General features: G+C 38.2%; 1 protein-coding gene across 1 annotated transcript in view; it reads left to right on the top strand.

Annotated features, from left to right (window-relative positions):
• The window catches only part of Taf1 (TATA-box binding protein associated factor 1), a 320,423-nt gene that overhangs the window by 236,708 nt on the left and 57,916 nt on the right, over positions 1-25,799 (top strand). The window contains exons 22-24 of the mRNA XM_067146785.2: positions 2,340-2,582; positions 8,869-9,013; positions 25,500-25,793. Of these exons, the coding sequence (XP_067002886.1) occupies positions 2,340-2,582; positions 8,869-9,013; positions 25,500-25,793 (682 nt within the window). The remainder of the gene's footprint in view (positions 1-2,339; positions 2,583-8,868; positions 9,014-25,499; positions 25,794-25,799) is intronic.

The raw sequence follows: 25,799 nt of genomic DNA, 5'->3' as shown, positions 1-25,799 counted from the left end.
ATGTGTAAATAAACAAAACAGATGCTTTGTTAAATGAGAAAAATAGGCCAGGGGAGCATCTTTTATGTGTGGTTGTAATTGGGCCTTGTTTAAATACAGAGTACAATCTGGAATAGGCCTTTGACTCCGTTCCTAGAGAAGCTATGTGGATGGTATTACGGCGCTTTGGCTGCCCTGACTGTTTTGTAGGCTTAATCCAGGCTCCTCGTGATGGAATGGTTGGATGAGTTCTTCACCTGAATGAGCTATCAGAAGAATTCCCTAACACAAATGGGCTTAAGCAAGGCTGCCCTATACTTGGCAGCCATGCTTCACGAGATTTCTACTATCGACCATGTAGGTGTGGATATTAAGTTTCAGTATCATGGCGGACTGTTCAACCAAACCAGCCTTCGTATTCAGAGATTGACTCATAATACTCGCATAATGGAGCTTCAGTATGCTGATGACAATGCAACACCTTCCCATACAAACATCCATCAAGTGTTTTAAGGAAGCTTATGAACGATTTGGTCTGGCCATCAACACTCATAAGACTAAAGTACTTGCGCAGCCAGCACCAGGTAGTACGTCCCTGAACTAAATGTCACCATGGTAGGAACACCTCTTGAACAGGTAGATCAGTTCACCTACTTGGCAGTATTCTAACTACATGCTACAACTCAGAAAAGGATATCAAAAATAGAATATGCTCTGCCCATGCAGCTTATGGCTGCCTTTCCCACAGAGTTTTCTTGAATAAAATATATACCAAACTAATGGTGTACCGAGCTGTAGTCATAACAACATTACTATATGAATGTGAAACCTGGACACTTTACCGTCGTGATATAAAGAAACTGGAATGCTTCTATTAGCAGAAACTTACAGTAGATCCATCATGAACATCAAATGGGATGACTGCATAAGCAGTGTGGCAGTTCTTGACAAGGCACATACAAACAGCATAGAAGCTTTCATCATCACTCATCAGCTTAGATGGGTTGGTCACATCCAATGTATGAATGATAGAAGACTGCCTAAACAACTTCTCTACAGTGAGACTGGTTATGGCTAAATGCCTCATGGTGCTCCTTTGAAATGTTATAAAGACCAGCTTAAGTAGACTATGAATAGCACCAACATAAATGCTAACACCTGGGCAATAACTGCACAGAACCATGTTCTTTGGCACAAAGCTAGTGCAGAAGGTGTCTCACTCTTTGAGCAGGGACGTTGCAGACAAGAAATTGAAACCCATGAAAAGCGGAAACTATGTTGATCCAACCGCGTCCTCCACCCACCTTTAGGCGTGACCTTTGTGGCTGCATGTTTCATGCAAAGAATAGCTTGATCAGTCATCAGCAACATCTCCACAGAAACTTTAAGAAGAATTGCAGGAGGGAAAAGTATTCTCGGAAATGATTAGCGGCTGACGATGACTTCTTATAAAAGTATGTCAAAGCAGAAAGTTGGATATGTTATTTGACAGTAGCAAAATGAATTTTAATTTTCTTCTGGACTTGATAAAAATAGTCTAGAAAGAGAAGAAAATAAGTATGCTAAAGAGATGTAAAGGTGATGTTGAAAACAATAAGAAAAGGCTAGGAGTGGGAAGGAATTGATCGTGGCCTTGATTGAGGTACAGCCCCAGGATTTGTCTGGCAGTGAAAATCGGAAACCATAATTTCCCTATATATTTTATTTTAAAGAAAGATTTAAGGTTAAAAATAATTTACCTTATAGTGAGCAAGTTTTGCTTGAAATTAGCAAACAAGATTTGATATGAATACATTCTTGATTACCATTGTTGTTGTATATTCCCAGACTTCCACTACATATAAACTTTTCTTTCTTTCCATCTTTCGTCTCCCTGTGTTTACCCACCTTTATCTTAATTCTGCATTTCACACATCAATATTTGAATATCTCTCAAGAGCAGTTCTCTAAAGTAATGCAGATGTGCACCCTTGTTAAGAAGTTGGGAAGGAGAAACAATCAGATTAGAGTTTGAGAAGATTTGAGGTCAGTGAGGAAAAATGCTAGTGTGTGAAAAAGTTGAGTTTATTCTTATCTTCTTTTGTATTTATGTTTGACCTTTTGTTTCATGCCTGAAGCTTCTTATACTGATACTGTAACTCAGTTGTTTTGTGCTAGTTTTGTGTCTTTAATGTATATTCTTGTAATCAATTAAAACTGTCCTAACAAGGTGGAATTTTTAAAATTATTTTTTAATCAAGTTATTTAGATTATTTTTCTATATTTTTTCATTTCTGCATTAATAATTGTGTTGTTTGTAGAACTTGAATTTTATATGTTTATGTATTTATCGTGGAACTTAACATGTATAAATTGTTTAGCATGCAGAAGAAATGAAGCGAAGAACTCTGTTGCTAAAAGTCCCAAAAGAAGCTGTCCATTCCCGTAAGCGTCGCCGTGCGGTCAATGAAATGCATTGTGACTACTTGAAACGGCAACAACGACCTGCCAACCGTCGCCGTACTGATCCAGTAGTGGTATTATCTACCATTCTTGAATCCATTCTCAATGAAATGAGAGATATGCCGGATGTTCAGCCTTTCCTCTTCCCTGTTAATGCGAAGGTGTGTATGAAATAAGTTTTAAGATTAGATATTTATATTGAAATTTGAATCACCTTTTGGGTACCTATATGAAAGATTTAGGACTTTCTTGGTGTTACTTTAATATTAAATGAGGTGCTGCAAAATGTCCACAGATATGTTGAATAACTATTGTATGTATATCTTCCCCTTAGTTTTGTTTTCTGATACGGGGTCGGGGAAGAGGTGAGATGAAATTAAATGGCATGTTTTTATTGCCGGATGCCCTTCCAGGTATCAACCTCAGTTGAGGAGCTAATGAAGATGAAATTAATGATGATAAATGAAAGTGGGTAAGGAGATGGAAGGAAGCAGCTTTGGCCTGTGAATAGGAACTCTCCCAGCATTTTCCTAGAAGTGAAAATGATCAACCACAGGAAACCATTCTCAGGACAACTGACAGTGGTTTTCAAAACCACGCGTCTTCCAAATGCAGAGCTTGGCTCGATAGCCATAGTGCATTAATGCGCACAGCCACTCCGCTCAGTATGTTGAATAACTATTATTTCTCATAAATATAATAGTTATCTCTTTATTCATTTTATAGATCTAAAATGATGATGTGTGTTATAAATGATGATATAGATGCTGAATAGCCATTTGCTTCGTTGAGTCAGAACAATGTATTTGTATATTTAGGCCTTTGTGAATTGCTTATTTGTATTTTATTGTCCTTTTTGCTTCATACAGATAAACAAGGAATATTGTAATCAGCTGCCTTCTTTAGTGTGTCTGCATGTATGATGGTCTCTGATGTAGTGGTTTCTATGATAGTATATTATCATGTAAAGTTGTCCCATTACTAGATGATTGTATTTTTCTACAGTGAATACAAAACATTTATGGGGAAATTCTACTCAGGGCAACCACTGAAAGTTGTTTAACCCTGATATTGAACTATTCAACTTCAGTTTTATGATCCTCTCTAGGTCATCATCATCAGCATCATAGAACCCTTCCAGTATACCAGGTAGGGTGGTGTTGAATGAGTTTTTGCCATCTTTGTTTGTCCAGAAATGCCTCCTCTACCACCACTGACTACCAATTCTCTCTTCTCTCCACATCCTCTCTCAGCTGGTGTAGGTCTTCCCACGGGCCTTTTTCCTTCATCCTTTCTTGCTTTCCTCTCTAGGTACCTGTTTAAATCTACATGGCCGTGAAAGCTAGTTAAACTATATTACCCTTCCATTTCAGCATTAGTATCTTTAAACATTATTTACCTCTAATGCATACATAAATATCAGAATTGACATGAGTTAATGCAAATCATAATTGGAGAAAATTGTTGGAGGACTATAATCACCATATGTACATAGCCACTTTTTATGTGAATTTAATTATATTTGCTGAATAACATAAATTATACTGCTTTGTATAACCTTCAAGAGATGTCTGCAATCAGCGGAAGCAGAATTTAAGTAAGAGATGTGACACTGATTTTTCTTGTGGGTAAAAAGCAAGAAATACTTAAACAAAATCAATTAATCCGTCTGTCCGTTTGTGTACATGTTTTAGAGCTAAAATCGTATTATCATAATATAACAATATTACTTTCAAATCCACCTTCAACTGCACCATTTTCAATGTAAGAACCATTTAAATTTTTTAATTGTAATCCATCTCATACTTGGTTATAAGCTGCACCTTGACCTGACATTTACTCTAATAAAAGTTATAGAAAATTATCACTCTAAAAAAATCTTACGACGGCGGTATACAAACTGATAACAAAAACCAAGTCAAATATAACATGTATTATCGATTATAGGACAGATTCCTCTGAAAAGACTAAAACACCGCCAAATTCTTTGAGTTTCAAGAACATAACTATTACTACTCCATCCGACCCTCCCTCCCTCCCTCCGTCCGTCCATCACATAGCCTACTCAACAAGTATAATTAAAGAACCACCTAATCGATACTTTATTTTTTGCGTTGGGCAAAATTAAATATACATTATCACTCACAGAACATGTTTCGACCACTTAGTGGTCTTCATCAGCTGGATAAGGAAAACTTAGATGAAAAATATTGGACAATAAGCACAAGCGTTAATCTTTAGGTTATGGAAAAAATATTTGCTGTGTCGATTGTTTGATTGGTAAAGGATCTTTGGTATCTTCTTTGTTATAAAATGGTGGTCATTTGGTTAGGGCAGCTTGCCTCACGTTATCATATCTTGGAAAGATGTTTATTCTGCACTGCCTTGGGGATCTGTCTTTGTGCACGACCTAGTGTAGTAGCGATGTGACATGGTTTGATTGTTCGTGCAATCCACAGAAGAAAAGGGAAGTGGAGTTGTGTCATCATGTAGTATATCATTTGAGGGAGGAGACTTAGATGACCGCCATTTTATAACAGAGAAGATACCGAAGAACTTTTACCAATCAAACAATCGGCACAAAAATATTTTTTCCATAACCTAAAGATTAATGTTTGTGCTTATTGTCCAATATTTTTCATCTAAGTTTTCCTTATACAGCTGATGATGACCACTAAGTGGTCGAAACATGTTCTGTGAGTGATAATGTATATTTAATTTTGCCCAACACAAAAAATAAAGTATCGATTAGGTGGTTCTTTAATTATACTTGTTGATTATACTCATCGATACGGTAATGAAGTGGACAACTTGCAATACATAGCCTACTGTCGAATAGCATCAAGTAGTCTGCTGAAGGCTTAACATCCCCACCCAAGGGATGAATCACCATCAACAGCATCATATGCCCTCACGCAATATGAACACTGAGGAGAGGTTGGGAATTGAATACAGACTTTTGGCACGCAATCTGATGACTAGAAAATACATACTACCATCTCTCCTACCCTGCCAGCAAAAATTTTTTTCCACCAACGTGACTTGAACTGTCTAACCACAATGTCAGACCACACAGTGTACCAGGAACGCTTGTACGTAGCTATCTTGGAGAGAATGGATTTACGCAAGGTGTGTACGGTCCATGCTTGGAATGTATACAGAGAGTGAGGTTTCTGAAGGAAACTTTTAAAATTGAACTGCTTGTTTATTCATAAAAGAAGACAAGTTGCATATCACCTTCAATACAGCCGGAGTTGGAAAAGAGCAGTGAATGTCATTTGTGTTGTGATAGGCAATGTCCCTCGCTGCTGGTACTCCGTCCCACACCATAGGTCAACTCTCTGTACAATGGGACTATGTGAATCCCCATGATGACTAGAAGTTCTGGAAGTTCTGGCAGATCGCAGACCGTCTGGGAGTCCAAGTTCCAGGGTCACTCATTCGGTACGATTGTGTACACTCGAATGATTATTGTAGCAGTTTGAAATTAAATTGAATGGTTTGAATGGTTCTCTGAAGGGAGTAAAGAAATGTGCTTATACCATGTAGAATGTCAGTAGAATCAATCACGAATATTTCTTTACTATAACTGCACTTACGAAAATAAAGAGATTATTCTGTGGTTCGAATGTTAATGGGATCAAACATGCACTCAAAAGCAAAATTCACTCGACCCAGTTTTTAAAGATTTTCAAAAGAAACGTTTCACTTGGCACAGTGTTGAAAATAAATCATTCACTTGGCACAGTTTGAAAATTTCACTGGGTACAGTGTTAAATATATTCAAAGTAATGATTCACTTGTGCATTTCACAGTACATGAAGTAAGAGGACTCAAATGAGTAAGAAGTTTTGTTATGTCCTACTATTGTCAGAATTATATACAAGTCATTGAGACTACATGTTAAGTACAGATGTGTGAATTTAGTTCCGTTCGCACGCTATCGTAACACGACACTTGTTGTTTACAGAATGTGAATTTAGTTCTGTTCACACAGGAGAATATGGGGTATTTAGTTACGAAGGTAAATAATGCTTCGTTCACTGAGACCAGTTGAGTCTTATACACTGTCTTAAAGAATAAGTCACTATCTCCATTCAAAGAAAGAATTTGAATTACACTTGGAAAGACAAGTCCTAAGATTAGCACTTGACATTCAACTAAGTTTAAATTCGCAGTTCCAAAATCTAAGTTGAATTGCACAGTTCTAATATAACTTGAAAAATGCAAGTCCAACATACACTGTTCGGAATATGAACTGATAGAAAATATTCAGTCACCTCTATGCGATGGATTCCTGTCGAAATTCATAGTAACACACTGTCTGTCATTTCACGTGGTCTTCAATTGATGCGAAACCAGGTGGTCGCATCCCAAAATTTCCCTGTAACTTCAATTTGCAATAACGTTGTCAATTTTCCATGGATGTGCTTGAGACTTCATAATTATGCATAGTTTACCGTTGGCTACATGGTGATGTAGTCCAAGGTGTGATGCTAATTTTATTTATTGAGTTATTGGGCACAGAAGTATAGAACATTCTATATGACGTAGCCTGTCCTTGACCGACCAGCACCGAGCTCACTCCTCCTTCACTAGCTGTGGTCTGCTAATCTCACGTGCAGCGGGTATTTTAAACTTTAAATACTTCAAGACGGGGCGCTATCTCAGCGTTCTTGGTTCAATAGACTTGACACCTTAATAATCGTGGCTACCAGACAGGCAATATTTATTCCTAATGGGAGTGTCAAACTATAATTTGATTTCATCATTTAAGGATATCATTTCAACAAAAGTTCACAGTGTTCAGGATTCCCAATCTTACAATTCCTATTCGAAACTTAGTTTTTGATTCTGAAAGGCAAGGCAGTCAAATATAGCAGGTGGAGATACATATCTTCCTTTAGTGTATTATCACTGCATTGTGCTTTAAGCCCTTAATCAGGGAGTTTCCACTGAGAAACGAGCATTTGTAGCTGAAAATATAGTTTGACTGAAAATCAGTTAATTCTTCATGCCGATTATCATGATGTGGCTCGTCACGCCCATTACTCTACCACAAATGACTAAGAAACTTGTCCCACCCATTATGCACTTCCACGAATGACAAAGGAACTTGTCCCTCCCATTATGCGTGCATGCCTTCACGGAAGATAAGTTATCCAGTCCTGCCTGCTGTGACATAAATATATCTTATGGCTTCGAGTCATGTGAAAAATTTCCATTGTGGAAGTTAGCATCACAAAATGTGTAACAATAACGTATGGCTATGACTAATTTAATTTAATTTAATTTCGTGTGGCTATTTCTAGCCAAGTGCAGCCCTTGTAAGGCAGACCCTCCAATGAGGGTGGGCGGCATCTGCCATTTGTAGGACACTGCGTGTTATTGTGGTGGAGGATAGTGTTAAGTGTGGTGTGTGAGTTGCAGGGATGTTGGGGACAGCACGAACACCCAGCCCCCGGGCCACTGGAATTAACCAATGAAGGTTAAAATCCCCGACCTGGCCGGGAATCGAACCCGGGACCCTCTGAACCGAAGGCCAGTATGCTGACCATTCAGCCAACGAGTCGGACATGGCTATGACTGAGAGCCATTTTATGATCATTTGATTTTTAATTTTTGCAGACGGAAAAGCTTTTGATTTGTGTTCGGTAATTCAAACCATAATTCAGTATTTGATTTGAATTCTTACAACTACATTATAATGAGACTACGTCTGGTACTAAGTAAGAACCAATAAAACAATGCCACTGCTGTAATAAAATACATTATTATTACCCGAAATGAATTTCTTATAACAATATGGCAAAAAAAAAAAGCATTGAAAAACAAAAGTAAAGGACTGTACTGTACATGATATTACAAAAAGAATTGTAAGACTTTCTTCAAAGAAATTTTTTTCTGTGAGTCTCTATTTACAGTGGTACAGAAGCAAGCTCACTGTGAGTTTAACCACTTGTACTATCCTCGTTATCCAAAGAGTTGTCATCTAATTCATTATCTGAATCAGTGAGATGAAGAATAGTTTCATCATCCAAACGAGGGCGCTTAGCAGTTATGTACAGAATAAAACGCAATGAAATATTGGTGTGCACTGTGGCGCAGTAACTCTGGAGCCTTTTGACGATCATAGGACTACATTCAGTAATAAAAAGAGACGAGCTTTAGGTGAGTTACTTGATCGAGTAACAATTATTGGTAGATGAATTAACTTGTTATGCCCAGTTAAGAGGTTGAAGAAGGGTTGTGCTGGTATCTCAACTGTGTTAGCCAGCATCTTACAGAGTAAAGTAATTAATCATATTTAACGATGATGATCATTCATATTTCTTGATTAATGAGGTAGCTGTTCTGGTATGTGAAATCACTCATATTTTGAGATATAGAACTTGTGAGGTTGTGAATGACATATTCTTTATCTGTATGTAATTCCTTTGATTGCAGATCGTTCCAGATTATTATAAAATTGTAACTCGACCAATGGATCTTCAGACTATTCGAGAAAATCTGAGAATAAAAAAATATCAGAGCAGAGAGGAATTTCTTGCAGATGTGAATCAGATTGTGGAAAATTCTACACTCTATAATGGTATGGTGCACCGTATATTTGTATAATTTTGTAATATCTAGAAATATTTGGTGATGGTCATTGTTTTAAATGACTTACAGTGGAACCTCGATTCTCCGTTTTTTGAGGGACCATGAAAATAAAATGTACAACACAGGAAAACGGAAAATCCGGGAATGAATGAAAACCATCAACAATTTGGCTAAACATCACAAAAATGAAACATGTATAATTATAATGATTCAAAAACTCCTAAACCAAACCAAACTACAGCCCCAATGGGACTTTGCCTGTCAAGCGACCGCTACTCAGCCCGAAGGCCTGCAGATTACGAGGTGACGCGTGGTCAGTGTGACATATCCTCTCGGGCGATATTCCTGGCTCTCTAGATCGGGGTCACTATCTGACCATTAGGTAGCTCCTCAATTAAAGGTAATCACGTAGGCTGAGTGGGCCTGGAACCAGCCCTTATATCCAGGTAAAATTGCCTGACCTTGTCGGAATCGAACCCAGGCCCTCTGAATGAGAGGTAGGCATGTTAGAGTGCGAAACCGCATTAAATACTGGTACGCGAGTTCAAAATCTCGATACTTTATATTCAATTTTACAGGGGAATCTTAGTCAGTTTCCTATGAAAATTTCTTTTAGTTCAGCAACTTTAGTTCAGCCAAACTCTTCGAAAAATCTAATAACGCCAAGCCAAACGACAATCGACCACAAGCAGTTTTTAATTCTCTCATCTAATAAAATAAAGTACATTAGATACAAAAGCGCCCAACATGATGGCGAAATCCCTTCTTTTCTTAATCTTTCATTGTAATTTGGTCTCCGGTATACTGTTCATAGTCAGTTTTAAATTAGGCCTATACCGACTTTTAAAGGTTATGTTGAACTCGAAAACATGGTTTCGAATGTAAGTAACTTATCGAATCTCAAAGTTCTCGAATGCATTATATTAAATTCTGCCTGTCACTAATCCAATCAAATTGTAAAAAAAAAAAAAAAAAATTACGGTTATTCGTGACCTTGAGGTCATCTGGAAAGGACGCTCGCTGCATGTCAGTACCGGTACGAGTTGGAAATGATACAAACCATTTAAATGTAACGTGCGGAAAAACAGTAATAGGCAATCCCAAAACCTCCCACGGCTTTCTTTTTTAATGTAAGGTGCAACATCTATTCTGGTCTCGTTAACATAATCGTGTACGATAATATTAAAATACTAAATTTGTGTTAAGAAGGAGCAGTTTTGATTCCTGCCCGAAAGCCCAGTTACTCTGCAGTGCCCTGAGGAAAGTGCCGAAAACCTGTTTGGCAGTACGATCAAAAAAAAAAAAAAAGTAAAAAAATGTAAACATCTAACCCTGGATAGAATGTGGACATTTTATAAGTGCGAACATTTGACGAAACTTGTTCCGTCTTCAAGCAGAGCTGTTGAAATGCGCCGTGTCTCCTTACAGTATTGTAGTGGCCGCTCTCTGCTTTATGATTTCCGAGATTCTTTAAACAATATCTACTACCGAAATGTGATGCTAAGATGGTCCCTTATGCAAGTTCACCGCCGATCGCTTTTCAGGTACAGTACTTGCTCTAATTATCACAATGGTGGGGCGTTAACGCCAAGATCCATAAGTATGCCATAACCGTCCTGTCGTGAGATACAGTTTATTAAAAAATTATTGATCGAGGATTTAGCGTTGATGGGACTGAAATTTCTGGACGGTTGATCCGGGAAATCGTTTGTTCGAGGAACGGATGATGTAGGATTTTTACAACGTGATTTAATTACGATGCTCGTGGGGCCACATAATTTGAACACATATTCCGGGTAAATGTAGTTTCCGGGAATGGATAATCGAGGTTCCACTGAACTCGTAAATGCAAATTCATGCAAGAACAATATTTGTTTTCATGTAGGATGCGAACCCTTTCATTATCAAGATTACTACGGAAAATGACTGACTATCAAAAAATTATTAAGGGAAATCAGGGTCATTCGCCATGTAGAAATCTTCTGTTGGATATAAATTCTATCACACAGAACACACTTCCACCTTCAGACATGTGTATGTCAATATTTTACCCACTTTACATGTTACAGATTCTATACTCAGAATGAATTGGATCGATGGACGTGATAAAGTCAACATCAGGGTCTGGAAGAAAGAGTATCTAATATTCTACTTAGCCACTACATCGAACTCATAAGTTGCATATTGACATCTACACAAATACTTCGTTAAAACAAGGTCCACAGAACAACTGTTTTAGAGAAAATCTTTTCCAGTCTCACTTGACTTGTAATTGACATAACCATCTTTTTCGTAACAAGAATTGTCTCTAATGAAAATATTTTACAATAGATAGCCAAGAACATTTTCAAGCAAATAAAGTTTGATTCATCAGTGTTCTTCCTAGGACCTTTTCAGTGGGTGCACTGCCCTGCCGTTTTTACAGACCACCTGGCTAACATAACCTAGACATATTGTTAATACATATTTGAGTCATTTGGTGTTCCAACCAAATCAAAATTTAAAATACTGTAAAACTGTTTATTTAAATGATAAATCTTGAATATCTTCAGCAAAATTGCAACAATTGCATCAGAGTTTAAATGTTTTGCTTGACTATCGTGTGGTGTGCGTGGGCGATCCCTGGATTAGTGTGGAATCTCATGCGAGCACATGATTCGACATGTCACAAACCCGCATGGCATTCTGTAGCAACAAAGTGGTAAGCTCCATTGTTACATTATTATGAACGAGTAGTAGAACACTAGAACTTCAAAACAATCTTGTATGTCTTGTTCATCATAATAACACTAAAATAGTTCAATTTTGCAGTTAAGTTTACCTGTCTTATATTACCGTTAATGCTCCGAGTTGAAAAATTTGAAATTTGTTCATTTTCATTCTTACATATTCCCCATCCAGCTACTCATTTCTGCCACCCGGCTGATGAAAGTGGGGAGAACACTGTACACTGTCTTTAATGAACAGTGTGTTTACATGTCTCAATATACATCAAAAACATGTACAGTTTTAACATGGCAATTTAATGTGATTAGCTTCAATCAAGTCCTTATAATAAATTCGTTGTAAGAATTTCATATAAATATTTTAAATATGACTTCAGAATCCAAAAATTAAAGTAACATGTTGTGATGGCTTGAGGTGCACAACTCATGGTAGGCCGTCTCCCTCCAGAATGAGTTTGAGGATAACTACAAGTGGCCAGTCGATTCTCTTACAGTTGTTGTAAGTTTATGAAAACAACTCCAGGAACTAGGTTGTGTTTCTTGCTCTTAGACATGAGCGTAAGTTGACCCAAGTACTCAGTCTGGAAATGCTGCCTCAAGCTTTCCATTATTAGTTGCTGATACTTTCTCGTGCCTAAATTGATGACTTGGACAGTATCACAATCAGGTAGACCTGTCTCCTTTTAATGCCTTGAAGGATCATTGATGGAGTTACTGGAACCAGATCAAAACCATCTTCTGAGACATACCGTATTTTCTTGCGTAATTAACACACTTTTTTTGATGAAAAATACAGGTGAAAATTTCGGATATGTAAATTATTCGAGGAATTCTGACATTTAAAAAAGTATTTACAATTCATTTACATTTAAAAGATATATCAGATATATTATACACACAATTGGTTCAACTCATTTGCAGTTAATCGTTAGTTGGTGAAAAATTCTGGCGTGGGATTTGTTCTGAAAAGTCAAATAGGGTACATCAGGTGAGTTGAACACGTGGATTTGAAGTACCAACACTGGAAAATATTCTTCCCGGTACGAGCTGACAATATGACCTGAAGTGAAGTAAACATGTACTAATAAAAGTACAATTCATGTAAGTACATAATAATGACATGCCAGCAAAAAAAGAAAACTGTCGCAATACGAGAAGGACTGGGCATCCAAGGAGGGACCCCTGCTATGTATATTTACCCAAACCGTTCATATCTAATCTTTTATGAGTGACATGTCCATTCACCCTTTTTCTTGGACATGAACGTTGATTTCTCACAAAAATTTTATTTAGGCATTGGTTTTCATTTTTGAACAACATAAGGTGCAAGCTTTCTGCCATCATCTGTTACAGCAATCATTGCCAAAGAGAACAGCATTACAGTACATCATTCTTTTTCGCTTTCAGTAGTGCGTACAATAACACTCGATGTCCCTTTCTTATTGGTTGTTTGACTTTGTGGCATACAGAAACTGATTGGCATCTGACCTGTGGCTCCTGTTTGGGAGAGCAAATATTCCTTCACTTTATGCTTCTCAATCACAAAGCAATGAAAATCAATTACTTTTTGGTTGAAATCATTCAACATTTTGTGGCATAATGGTGTTCTTCGTCAAAGAGAAAGTCCATTTCTCTTCATAAAATTAATCATCAAGCCTTGGCTAACCTTCAAATCCGAGACACTGATTCCATGTGCAGCAGTTATTTCTCGTCCTTTAAAATACAGCATTTTGTGAGAAACGGCATATCCAACGTTTAAGCAGATCCTCCCCTACTTTCGGAAACTTGCTGGTTTTTGGTTCATGATATGCTTTGTGAGACTTGTTGGTCGCTTGAAGTGCACTTCTCTGTTACCGCGGTAGCGCACGTTGTATTCGGACACTGAATATTTGCGGCCCACTACCCTATTCCATATGTTTTGGCGAAACTGATCACCGCGACTTTATATGATGCATTGTTAGTCACCGAGCTCGATAGTTGCAGTCGCTTAAGTGTGGCCAGTATCCAGTATTCGGGAGATAGTGGTTCAAACCCCATTGTCGGCAGCCCTTAAGATGGTTTTCCATGGTTTCCCATTTTCACATCAGGCAAATGCTGAGGCTGTACTTTAATTAAGGCCACAGCCGCTTCCTTCCCGCTCCTAGCCCTTTCCAGTCCCATCGTCGCCATAAGACCTATCCGTGTCAGTGCGACATAAAATAACTTGTAAAAATAAAAATAAAAAACATTATTAGTCCAATACCTGCTCACTGTGGACTAACAAACAATTTTGAGATCAGAGAAAGTGCATGTCCCATACCCGAAACATTCGTAAAATACGTTTGTACCAGACTTCACTTTGCGCTGATTCTCTCACTGAACTAGTGCATTGGTATTTCCTACCGGCTGATAGCAGCACGTTACCCAGTATATGAAATGCAGTAGGAAGGCTGCTACCTGAGTAGTTGATATCTTTATTTTGAAACACATTCGGAGTGGCGTGATGGATGTTAGAAGAAGTGGGTGCGTCAAATACATGAACATTTCTTTTTCTCCACTTTGGATCCAAAAATATTGAGGTGCGTAATTTATGCAAGGGCGCTAATGATGCAAGAAGATTTAGTAGGTCAGGGGTCTGGAATTCAACATCACTTCGCATTCACACAAATACAGTTGACAGTTCTTTTGTAGTAAGCCTAGCTTTCGCAACGGTCTTCCTTAAGAGTTGTTTCAGAAGACCAATTAGTCTTGGATTGACCTCCACTCAGTCCTTTTCACACTGCTATATTTGGCTATTTTTCTCCCAGTTTAAACTGTTGAAAGCATTGGAGATCCCCATAAAGTTAGTTCCATTATCAGAGGATAAGGAATGCAATACTTCCAAGTGAACTGTTCAATTGACTGCACAGTAAATAGATAAATCCACACCTTCTTTTCATAGGCATTAAGAGATCTCATCATATCAACATCAGTTATCTTAAAGACTGAAGCATCTCTTATGTATGTTTCTAGCAAAGGTGGAGGATTAACAGTCACCATCTTCCTACTATGCCTTCTGTAGATGATACATCTGGAAATGATGACTCATACAGTCCTTTTTGTCCTTGTAATACCTACCAATATGACAATTTTTCACATGAATGAGCCTGAATACAACTGGATGTTTACAGGGAAGTACTATGGGCAATCTCAAATCCATCATATCTTTCCTGTCCATCAGTTTTGTGGTTAGATGAATTATTCCATAGTTATCTTCACATGGAACGAGAGAGGATAGGTGATCTTCAACTTCATTGAAAGCATTTTGGGCTTCTTTTACAGCTGTTCTTTCAGCATCATCCAGTTCTTTTACAGTGAGTCCACCTCTGTTTGGCTCAGATCCTTCAATTTTATGACCATGGTTGGTGATAAATTGAAGGATCCATCCAATCATGCATACAGTCTGACTGAACTTGGAAAAGTAATTATGTTACCAACTGTTATTTTCACTTCTGCACAACAAAGACACAGAACAATTTTCCCTCTCATCAGTAACTTATTCATCAACTAACAGATTCTTTTCCATTGGCCATTTATCCTGAGAAAGCTGCAACCATGCAAGCCCCTTCCACCATCTCAATACTATAAGCTTACCAACAGAACATCCTCTGCTAGGAAGATCAGCTGGATTTTGAGCTCCAGGGATATATCTCCATGTTCCTTTTGGGGTCATTTTGGTAATTTCCTGCACTCTATTATTTACAAAGGTTTTCCACAGCTCTTCTCATCTGATCCAGGCAATCACTGTGCAAGAAACACTTCAGAAAAACAGTTTTGGGCATTGTAAGTCTAGTCCTTGCAATATGCTATTGGTCAGTCGAGTACCTATCATAGCTGGTCATTTAATTATGTTTAGAAGTCCCCTGTCTTAACACACTATAGTATTCTGGAACTTCTGGGTTCTGAAGATACAATACACTGGTGTATGGAATTGTATTGTGTGCTTTACGCTGCTCTTCAGAGATGAATTCTCTTTTATTTATTTTCCTGTTGCCCATTGTGGGCCAGGTCAGACCAAACCTTATGACTCTAAACCTCTGATGGGCCTTGGCCTACCAAGTGGCTGCTGCTCAGCCCAAAGGTCTACAGATTACGAGTTTATGAGTGGCCAGTACGATGAATCTCCTTGGCCATTATTCCTGACTTTCTAGCTCAGGGCCGCTACCTCGCCATCGGATAGCTCCTCAGTTGTAATCATGAAGGCTGATTGAACCTCAAACCAGCCCTCAGATCCAGGTAGAAATCCCTGACTTGGTCCACAATTAAACCCAGGGCCTCTGGGTAAGGGGCAGCCTAACTACCCCTAAATTGCAGGGCTGGCATGGGCCAATTTAAGTGAATATTTATTTTTCACGACCGCAAGGTAACACTACAGGCAACAAACCTGCCTCTACAGTTCTGGAGGCAGTAGTGCTAGACCTGTAGCTCAGATCCCTTTCAACAGAATAAATATCATCTAGGTTACCATAGCTCAACTGGAAGACCATCCAACATGAAATCAGAAGGTTGTGTGTTTGGATCTTACTGGTGTTCAGTTGGCCATGTTTATTCTGTACTTAACATCTCTTTGACTATATTATACAGAGTGGTCATAAACAACATGAACCAGGTAATGAGCATTACAGGGTTGGCCAAACTGATAAACAATTTGAATGCTGGGGCTGTACCTTAATTAAGGCCACGGATGCTTCCTTCCCACTCCTAGCCCTCTCCTGTCCCATCGTCACCATAAGACATATCTATGTCGGTGCAACGTAAAGCAACTTGCAAAAAAACAAAAATGAAAAAATCATTCACTATCACGTGTCGTCATTTTATCAGCTGCTGAAGTTAGCAAATCAGACCCCTTCCCGGGATTATTTAAATGGGCATAGTGCAGCGGTGTTGCCAAGTCTGCAGGTTGCTTAGACCGGCTTGACATTCATACCAAGAAATCAGCATCAAACACAAACACACTGTGTAGGTTTCAGCTGGTGTCACCGCAGCGTACTTGCTGAGGCGTGATCCTGTCAGTTCGGAGGGCCGTGTTCAAAACCCTCACATAGTGGTGCTCTCAAGCCAGTTTTGTGCCATGTGCAGTTTTTGGAACATTGCTGCACAAAGCACTTTTGAATTTGCCTATGAAGTGAAGAGTAAGTGGAGTAGAAAAGAAAATGGTCAGAGATGGATAAAAGGCTAACTTTAGCAGCTGATAAAATGACAACGGTGGGAGAATTTTTTTTTCAAACTATTTATCAGTATGACCAACTCTCTAAAACTCATATATATGGTTCACGTTTCCGACCACCCTGTATGTATCAAACACAACCTAATAATTTGGAAGTATATTTTATATACATTGATTTCTATTAAATTCTAAGGAATTTGTGAGTAGAATCATGAGATAGCTTTCCTTTTATCCATCTCTGACCATTTTCTTTTCTATTCCACTTACTCATCGCCTTCCCCAACTATGTTAATCTCTTAGCAGTATTTGTCACACTAGAGCATTTCTGCACGTTATTTTTGTCTTCTTCTTCATCCATTCCCTCTTCCAGATTCTCTCTGGTAAGGTAGTGTACTTAATCTTTCCATCATTCCTCTTCTAGTACTTTATTGCTATCGACTCCCTCTATCTGCAAAACAGTCCACAACAGAGCTCCTCCATCTCCTTCTAGGACGTCCCCTAGGCCTCTTTCCAGTCTCTGTATCCATGAATGGTCTCTTTGGTATTCTCTCTCCTGGCATTCTCATCATGTGTCCAAACCATTTTAGCTTTGCTATATCAATCTCTTCTTGAAGTTTACACACTCCCACGCTTCTCCTTATTTCCTCATTTCGAATTCTATTTCGTCTTGTCTTTCCCTGTATTCTCCTCAACAACCTCATTTCAGCTACTTGTATCTTACTGTACAAGCATTAATTTAAATACCTGAATTAACAGCACCAGTCACCATCCTCGACCATAAATATACAGTACTCCTGATTTTTTTGTCATACCTACTTGTTTCTATTCTGGTGTGTACAGGACTTGACATTGCCAACTGCGATGACTAATAATCATCATCATTTCATCATTCCAGCAAGCTCTTCCAAATTGTCCTGCCCACCCACAGCTAGCAATCCATTATATTTTGCCAATTTATAGACCACAATTTGTTTGTTCCTAGCATGATAATGCCTTCCTCTAGGTGTTTCTCCTTTCCTAGTTTGTTCAAAATACTCGCTTGGGATCCTGTTGGAAGTAATTTTTGTCATATGACCCTACCATTGCAATCTTTAAAGTTTTAATGTTAATTTTCCAAATGCAGTCTTTATCGTTTATCCTCAACTTTTATTTTATTCTTTGTTGTCTTCTGTAGGCAAGAATCGGCAAGAACTTGCTTTCAATATCCTGGAGATTACTATTGGCTGGTCTAGTTGGCATTTCAGTTTTTTATCTTTAGGTCAAGATTAGTATAAGATCTGTTTTATATTGAGTAATTTTAGAAGGCTGTGGAAATTTTCAATTCCAAATTATCTGATAGACAGTGTGGTAGAATTTTGATGTTACTTATATTCTTGTTTGATAGCTTTGCTTCTATGAAGAATACCATAAAATATTTCAATTTGTTGACAATATCCATTTCTTCATTTCAACTCTCAAATGGACTGTTTCAGAACGTCTGCTCATCACTTAACCAACTGTCTTAGTTCTGTTGATGATCTGTCCTTTTTCTACCGCTTTTCCTACACCTGTGGGGTCATGGGTGCGAACTGTGTCGCATACGTAGATTTGGCCCTGTTTTATGGCTGGATGCCCTTCCTGATGCTAACCCTATATGAAGGCATGTAATCACTGGAGACGAGAATTGTAGGCACTAAAAACAGTTAAAATAGGCAGGCATATAGGTTCTTAAGGTAGCCAAAATAGGCATTTAAATAGGCACTAACGTGTAAAATAGGCAACAAAATAGGCATGAAAAAATTGCTTATAATTTAATTACACACTCAATTACTATTGTTCCGTTTTTTTTTTGTTTTTTTTTGTGGATCGCAGAGGTGAAAGGGTGCCAGGATGAATGGGTCTAACTACAATGTCAAGAATTGAATTTTAAAACTTAAACTGAAGGTTATATTTTCAAAAATTTCAAACTTAACAATTTTTTACAGGTACAAGTAGCAATCATTAAACAAGTCTAGGAAAGACAAAATTAGTGGTTTTAACAGATCGTGGGCTTCAAACCCTCGCTTTACTTTTGCTGAGCTCCTAGCTCAAATTTACAAAAGAGCACCAATTTATACAAGGGCAGAAATCCCCTAATTCAAAGAGCACTTGCTCCTAAAATTACAACATCTAGCTTTCAAGAGGCATACAGTAATCTCTCAGTTTTCCAAGCCTACTCAAGGCAACATTGCGTGAAAATCTAATAATCTCTGGCCTTACAAGGCACTATTTACAAATAGAAATCTCATTACACAGAGGTATCTAGTACCCAACCTACAGGGCCTTAGTGAAAAACAACAGGTTTAATAAACAGCCCGAGTACAATTTGAATGGAGGCAAAGACTGAGCTCCAAAAATTTAAAAACCTATAGGGCGCTTGGCCGATAAAACAGGGGCTATTCCCAACCTACTTAGGTAGCACTCATGGAAATCACTTTAATACATTGCAAAAATGAAAGGTTACAAAAACATGGCACCTCAAACCAAGATGACGGGGAGCTCGAGAGGGTACTTCACTCTCTATCCCCGATTTACAGTTAAAGGGTTTATGAAGTTTTACATTAGCCGGCAGAGTTTTACATTTTTTGAAAAGTAGGTTACATAGTTAATGAATCAGACCTTTCCCTTGGGTTAAACTGCAGAGCAAGCAAGAAATAAAGATGTTATGTGGCCATTACCTTGTAGAAATTCTAGCAGCTGAAGAAGAGGCCGCCCGCCTCCTGCTTGACACACACACTCGGTAAGATGACGATCAATTGGTCAAGAGACATGAAAATCCGCAGTTTTTAAACCCTCGGGGAAAGTTCGAGACCATTCAAGATTAAACTAGCCACACCCTCTCATTTTTATTGGTTAATTTAAAAGTTACACTCAAAATCGAAGAAGACTGTGATTAGTAGAAAATTAATTACAGAAATTATTGATTGGTTGGATTCAAAACTGGCGGAAAGGAAAGGTAAATATTGCCAACCCAAAAATAAATGAACATCAATTAGACGATTTGGTCTTAATGGCCGATTGTGCCGAAAGCCTACAGTCTAATATCTTGGAACTAGAAAATAGGTGCAATGAGTATGGTATGAAAATTAGCCTCTTGAAGACTAAATTGATGTCAGTAGGTGGGAAATTCAACAGAATTGAATGTCAGATTGGTGATACAAAGCTAGAATAGGTCGATAATTTCAAGTATTTAGGTTGTGTGTTCTCCCAGGATGGTAATATTGTAAGTGAGATTGAATCAAGGTGTCATAAAGCTAATGCAGTGAGCTCGCAGCTGCGATCAACAGTATTCTGTAAGAAGGAAGTGAGCTCCCAGACGAAACTATCTTTACATCGGTCTGTTTTCAGAACAGCTTTGCTTTATGGGAGCGAAAGCTGGGTGGACTCAGGATATCTTATTCATAAGTTAGAAGTAACAGACATGAAAGTAGCAAGAATGATTGCTGGGACAAACAGGTGGGAACAATGGCAGGAGGGTACTCGGAATGAGGAGATAAAGGCTAATTTAGGAATTAACTTGATCGATGAAGCTGTACGCATAAACCGGCTTCAGTGGTGGGGTCATGTGAGGCGAATGGAGGAGGATAGGTTACCTAGGAGAATAATGGACTCTGCTATGGAGGGTAAAAGAAGTAGAGGTAGACCAAGACGATGATGGTTAGACTCGGTTTCTAACGATTTAAAGATAAGAGGTATAGAACTAAATGAGGCCACAACACTAGTTGCAAATCGAGGATTGTGGCGACGTTTAGTAAATTCACAGAGGCTTGCAGACTAAACGCTGAAAGGCATAACAGTCTATAATGATAATGTATGTATGTATGTATGCATGCAATTAGTTAAAAAAAAACCTAGAAATACAAAACTTCTTTAAATTATAGGTTCTTTCACTTCGCACCAGGGTGCATGATCATAGTTTTTAGTGGTGTCATCTGTGGAAGAGTGTCCAAACTTCTTGATGAATGTCAAACAAAACAAGTAGAAATTCACTCAGTTTAGGAAACTGCATAATAACAAAATTACATAATATTTTCGGTGGTGACATCTTCTGATTAAAGTTCCAACTTGTTGTATTATTGGTTTCACATTTGATTGATAGAGGAGTTATTTTAGGCGCTCATTTTGAATCCGCGGCGTAGAGGTGTACCTCCTGGTACAACTATAAAAGGAATTTACAAGCAGCATTTCAATGTTTTCCGGTAACAATCTTGTTCTCCTGTCATGCGTAATGTTTTTGTATTGAGAGAAAGATCTCTCAACATCACATGAAGTGATTGGACAAAACTTCAGTGAAGTCACTTCATCTGGTTTTATTTCGCTGACAGCGGCTGCCTTCCCAGAGGTTCAGACAAAACTTCCTCTGACTTCTTCCACAATCCTAAATGACTCCACCAGGGGAATGCCACTCTTCTCCAACTTGGTGATTGCTCCTGGCAGTTTGTTGAAATTTGAAGATGCTCCGGTTTATGCAGCGGCATATTAGCTCCACATTGCAGTGCATAGGTCTGAAAAAAATGGTTGTTGGTCGCTGCCCAAAGTGGACTGGTAGAAAGGCTGCATTGATACAGATTTCTGTACTCGTATCAGATGCATCGCAGTATTTTGTAAGTTGATCTATGTGGTATTTTTCTCACATTTGATCTGAAAAATAATAAAATTGACATAAATTATATTGCCCCTCTATCTTAAATTTCTACAGTTGGGCTAATTGGCAATAATGCTTAGTATATATCATGCATTTGTTTCATATAAAAGGACTATTAGAGATGATGTTTCTAGAAGTACAAAACTTTAAAAGTAGGAAAAAGGGAATTAGTAATTTACATGGAAATATGTCTTCAAGGATTTTCAGTTATAATTTGGCAGTATCGTGTCGAGTTCACAGGGTGAAAAAATATAATTAAAAAGATGTGAAATGATACTGGAGTAGCGTAGAGGAGAGATCCATCCTTTATGCTTGCCAAGGATCCACCAAGCTGGCCCTAGTAGTATTCTTACTTATATAGAAGAATGAAAGCAAAACTTAGACACTACATCACAGTGGTAAAGCTTCATAGAGCTGACAATGAATAAAAAAGGGTGAGCTTCATGATCTCGAAAAAAGGAGAGGAGAATCTTAAGGAAAATTTTAGGACCACAAAAAATGCTGATGGGGAGTGAGAAATAGAAAAAAATGATGATCTCTACAAATACACCAAAAAAATCACTGTCACCATGTGAAAGCGAAGGCTAAAATTCTATGGCCATCTAGGAAGAATGGATGAGAAACGACTAAGAAAATATTCAAGTACATCACTGGACTAAAAGCTTCGACGAAGTGGGTAGAAAAGGTAAAAAAGATGCAATAGAAAGTGGAATTACAATGGATATGATTCACAACAGAAAATAATTTAGAAGCCGAGTATACAGCATCAAAACATTCCAGGAGAAACCACCAAAATGTAGACCCAAATTGGTCATATCTGAGAAAGAAAGGAAGATTATAAGTGAAAGGATGAAGAGGTTCTGGGAGGAGAAGAATAGGGAGAAGAAGAAGAGAAAGCCTTAGGTTCAGTAGGGTCCATAGGCGGCCAAATTCAGAAACAAGAAGAAGAAGGAGGCATTTTAAATCTCAGATTTGTGAACATTTTATTTCTATTCGCCAGCTTTGATCAGCCAGGTCAGCTGTCACGAAGACTATTTTCTGTTGCCTGCAATAGATACTCCATCGTGTGTGTCCATAAGGCCGCCACCCACATTGAAAATTAAAAACCATGTAATTTGAAATTGCCGTGACATGCGCCCATAACCTTATTTTTGTCACAATTTATTAAGACTCTAGAGGCGATGCTAGAGGCTTGTTAACCTGGGAGCTTACGCCCCTCAGACTCTCTTTGCTTCCTCCATACCCCCCCTCCCCCTTCTCACAAGCACAACGGTTACTAACCGGACATCACCAATCCAGATCAACAGTCTTTTCCTGGCCTGGTTTTGTGAAGATAGTCTTGGCAGCCTTGTAAAACATGCTGTAGCCTCGTCCTAGCCGGGCTACATTGGATCTACAACCTGTGTTTTGCGTAGGCTTAGCAGAAATGTAATAGAATTCACGACTTTTTTTTTTGCAAGTTTTTTATGTCGCACCGACACAGATAGGTCTTATGGCGACGATGGGACAGGAAAGGGCTGGAGTGGTTAGGAAGCAACCGTGGCCTTAATTAAGGTACAACCCCAGCATTTGCCTGGTGTGAAAATGGGAAATCACGGAAAACCATCTTCAGGGCTGCCGACAGTGGGGTTCTGTTCACATTTGTTTAAAGGGAGTTTTTAAAATTGCATTTCAGTTGTAAATCTCTATTTTCACAAGAAGTGAATCACAGTTCAAAATACCGATTTAATTTTCATCCATTACCTCCTTCAGTAATTTAATGATTGTTTACATTTTTGCAATATAAAATAATAATTGAAAGTTTACGATTAATACCGCATTGCAACAAAAGAACTTGCCACAATACATGAATAGGCCTATATTTGCTATAATGAAATGCGATCATAGTTCTCAAACACAAAAAAAGACAAAAGGAACAAACGAACACCTCCTTATTGCAAACTTGACAGACTACCCTTCCATCCGTAGTGAAATTGGGATCTCCCATGATCCAGTACTTCACCTAGTAGGACGTCTTCGACGATTTTTCTTTGTGCATTGCCACAAACACACTTCTTTTTCTTCTTCCACTTCACAATAAATCACAACACGTTCTCAACATAAAGCGTACGCATACTACAGTTCGCATCAAAAGGGAGGTACAGGGCATACAGGTTGTGCAACAGTTCGACGTTGACTGGTTCTCTCATATGTCTTAGGAGGTTGGAGGGGTTGAAAGCTTCGAGGTCAAATTGTTCAGTCCGGTGGTATTTGAAGGTGCTCAAATACGACAGCCCCGTGTCGGTAGATTTACTGGCACGTTAAAGAACTCCTGCGGGACTAAATTCCGGCACCTCGGCGTCTCCGAAGACCTTAAAAAGTAGTTAGTGGGACGTAAAGCAAATAACATTATTATCAAATTGTTCCTTGTTTCTCCTGATGGAAATTTCCTTAGACCTATTTCTGGTGACTTCTGAGAATTACCATTTTTGTTCATGCGGTAAACAGATATTGAAAAAAAGAAAATAATTCTGTCAAGCACAATAGCTACAATATAACGCACAGTCGACAGTCAAAAGGCATCAAATAGGCATTTATACTCCAAATAGGCACAAACCACTGAAATAGAAATGTATAGGCACAATAAAATCAACGATATATAGCTAAAAAGACCCTAAAATGGATTTATATCTCAAAAGCCTACTTTTCTGAACACAGGAATAAAATAGGCAAATTTCCGTCTCTAGTAGTCACTATTGCATGTTTCTGTGGTGGTTGGTAGTGTAGTGTGTTGTGTGAATATGAAGAAGAAAGTGTTGGTACAAACACAAACACCCAGTCCCCGAGCCAGAAGAATTAATCAGAGGCGATTAAAATCTCTGATTTAGAAATTGTTACAATAATAAAAACCACCTTTCCAATACTTAGTAATCCTTTATATTTAGGATAAAACCATTAACATATATTAAAAATAGGACATGTGCCGCTCATGCTTTGTGAGCATCATCAGCCAAAATAACTTAATTCAAGGTAGGTCAGGGCCCTGATCCCAGTACATGTAATGTAAAAAATGTCTATTAATACAACGATAAAACTAATTACAACAATATAAAAAAATGATCAGTAAGAATATAATATGTCTATTAAAACATTTGGTGACATTAAAATAGCTCAAAGTGTAGGTGAATGATATGAATTATTATAACAATTTCTAATTCTGAATTCCAATACGGCTTTATAATCAGATTTATAACTTGCAATAAAATCCCTGACCCGGCCGAGAATCGAATCTGGGACCCTCTGAACTGAAGGCCTCAATGCTGACGATTCAGCCAATGAGTCAGACTGTTGAGGATCTGTCCATTCTTTTAAATTCTACCTGGACTTCGCTTTTTGTTTTACACCAGTTTGATCTCTGTCCATGGATTAATACATACTGTAGTTCCTGATTTATCAATATAATTAACCTACTGGAGAAATATCTGACTCCTTGGCTGAATGGTCAACATAGTTGCTTTTGGTTCAGAGGGCCCCAGGTTAGATTCCCGGCCGGATCTTAGATTTTAACCCTAAATGGTCAAAATCCCTGGCATGGGGACTGGGTATTTGTTGTCCCCAACATCTCTGCAACCCAGACATAGCACTATCCTCCACTACAATCACACAGTTTCCCTTATAAAGCAGATGCTAATAATAATAATATTAATAATGGAGAAATGAGCTTATTCAGAACTTCCTTACATCTTCCCATACATTCCTTTGTGTTACATGTTTATGTGCTTTTTCAGTGTTTAAATTTATGGCTATAATCATTTTTATTTTCTCCTATGCTACTTTTCTTTCCTAATTAAAACAAAATGGGGGTTATGATTGACTACAGGTTTTAATACAACTACATAAGAATTAATTTTATTTCTTACAGGTGCTAAAAGTTCATTAACTGTGGCTGCTAAGCGAATGCTGAGTTTGTGTGTAGAAAGACTTGGAGAGAAAGAAGAACGTCTTATGAGACTAGAGAAAGCCATCAACCCATTGCTGGATGATGATGACCAAGTGGCTCTCTCCTTCATATTGGACAATGTGGTTAACAATAAGCTGAAGGGAATGTCTGAATCTTGGCCTTTCCTAAAGCCTGTTAATAAGAAGCTTGTCAAAGATTACTATAGTGTTATCAAATACCCAATGGATTTGGAAACTGTTGCCAAGAAAGTGAATGGTAAGT

This window comes from Anabrus simplex, chromosome 5 (assembly GCF_040414725.1).
Source record: "Anabrus simplex isolate iqAnaSimp1 chromosome 5, ASM4041472v1, whole genome shotgun sequence".
Taxonomy (NCBI): domain Eukaryota; kingdom Metazoa; phylum Arthropoda; class Insecta; order Orthoptera; family Tettigoniidae; genus Anabrus; species Anabrus simplex.
The sequence above is the reverse complement of the archived record's forward strand: the minus strand, read 5'-3'. Positions and strand labels throughout refer to the sequence as shown.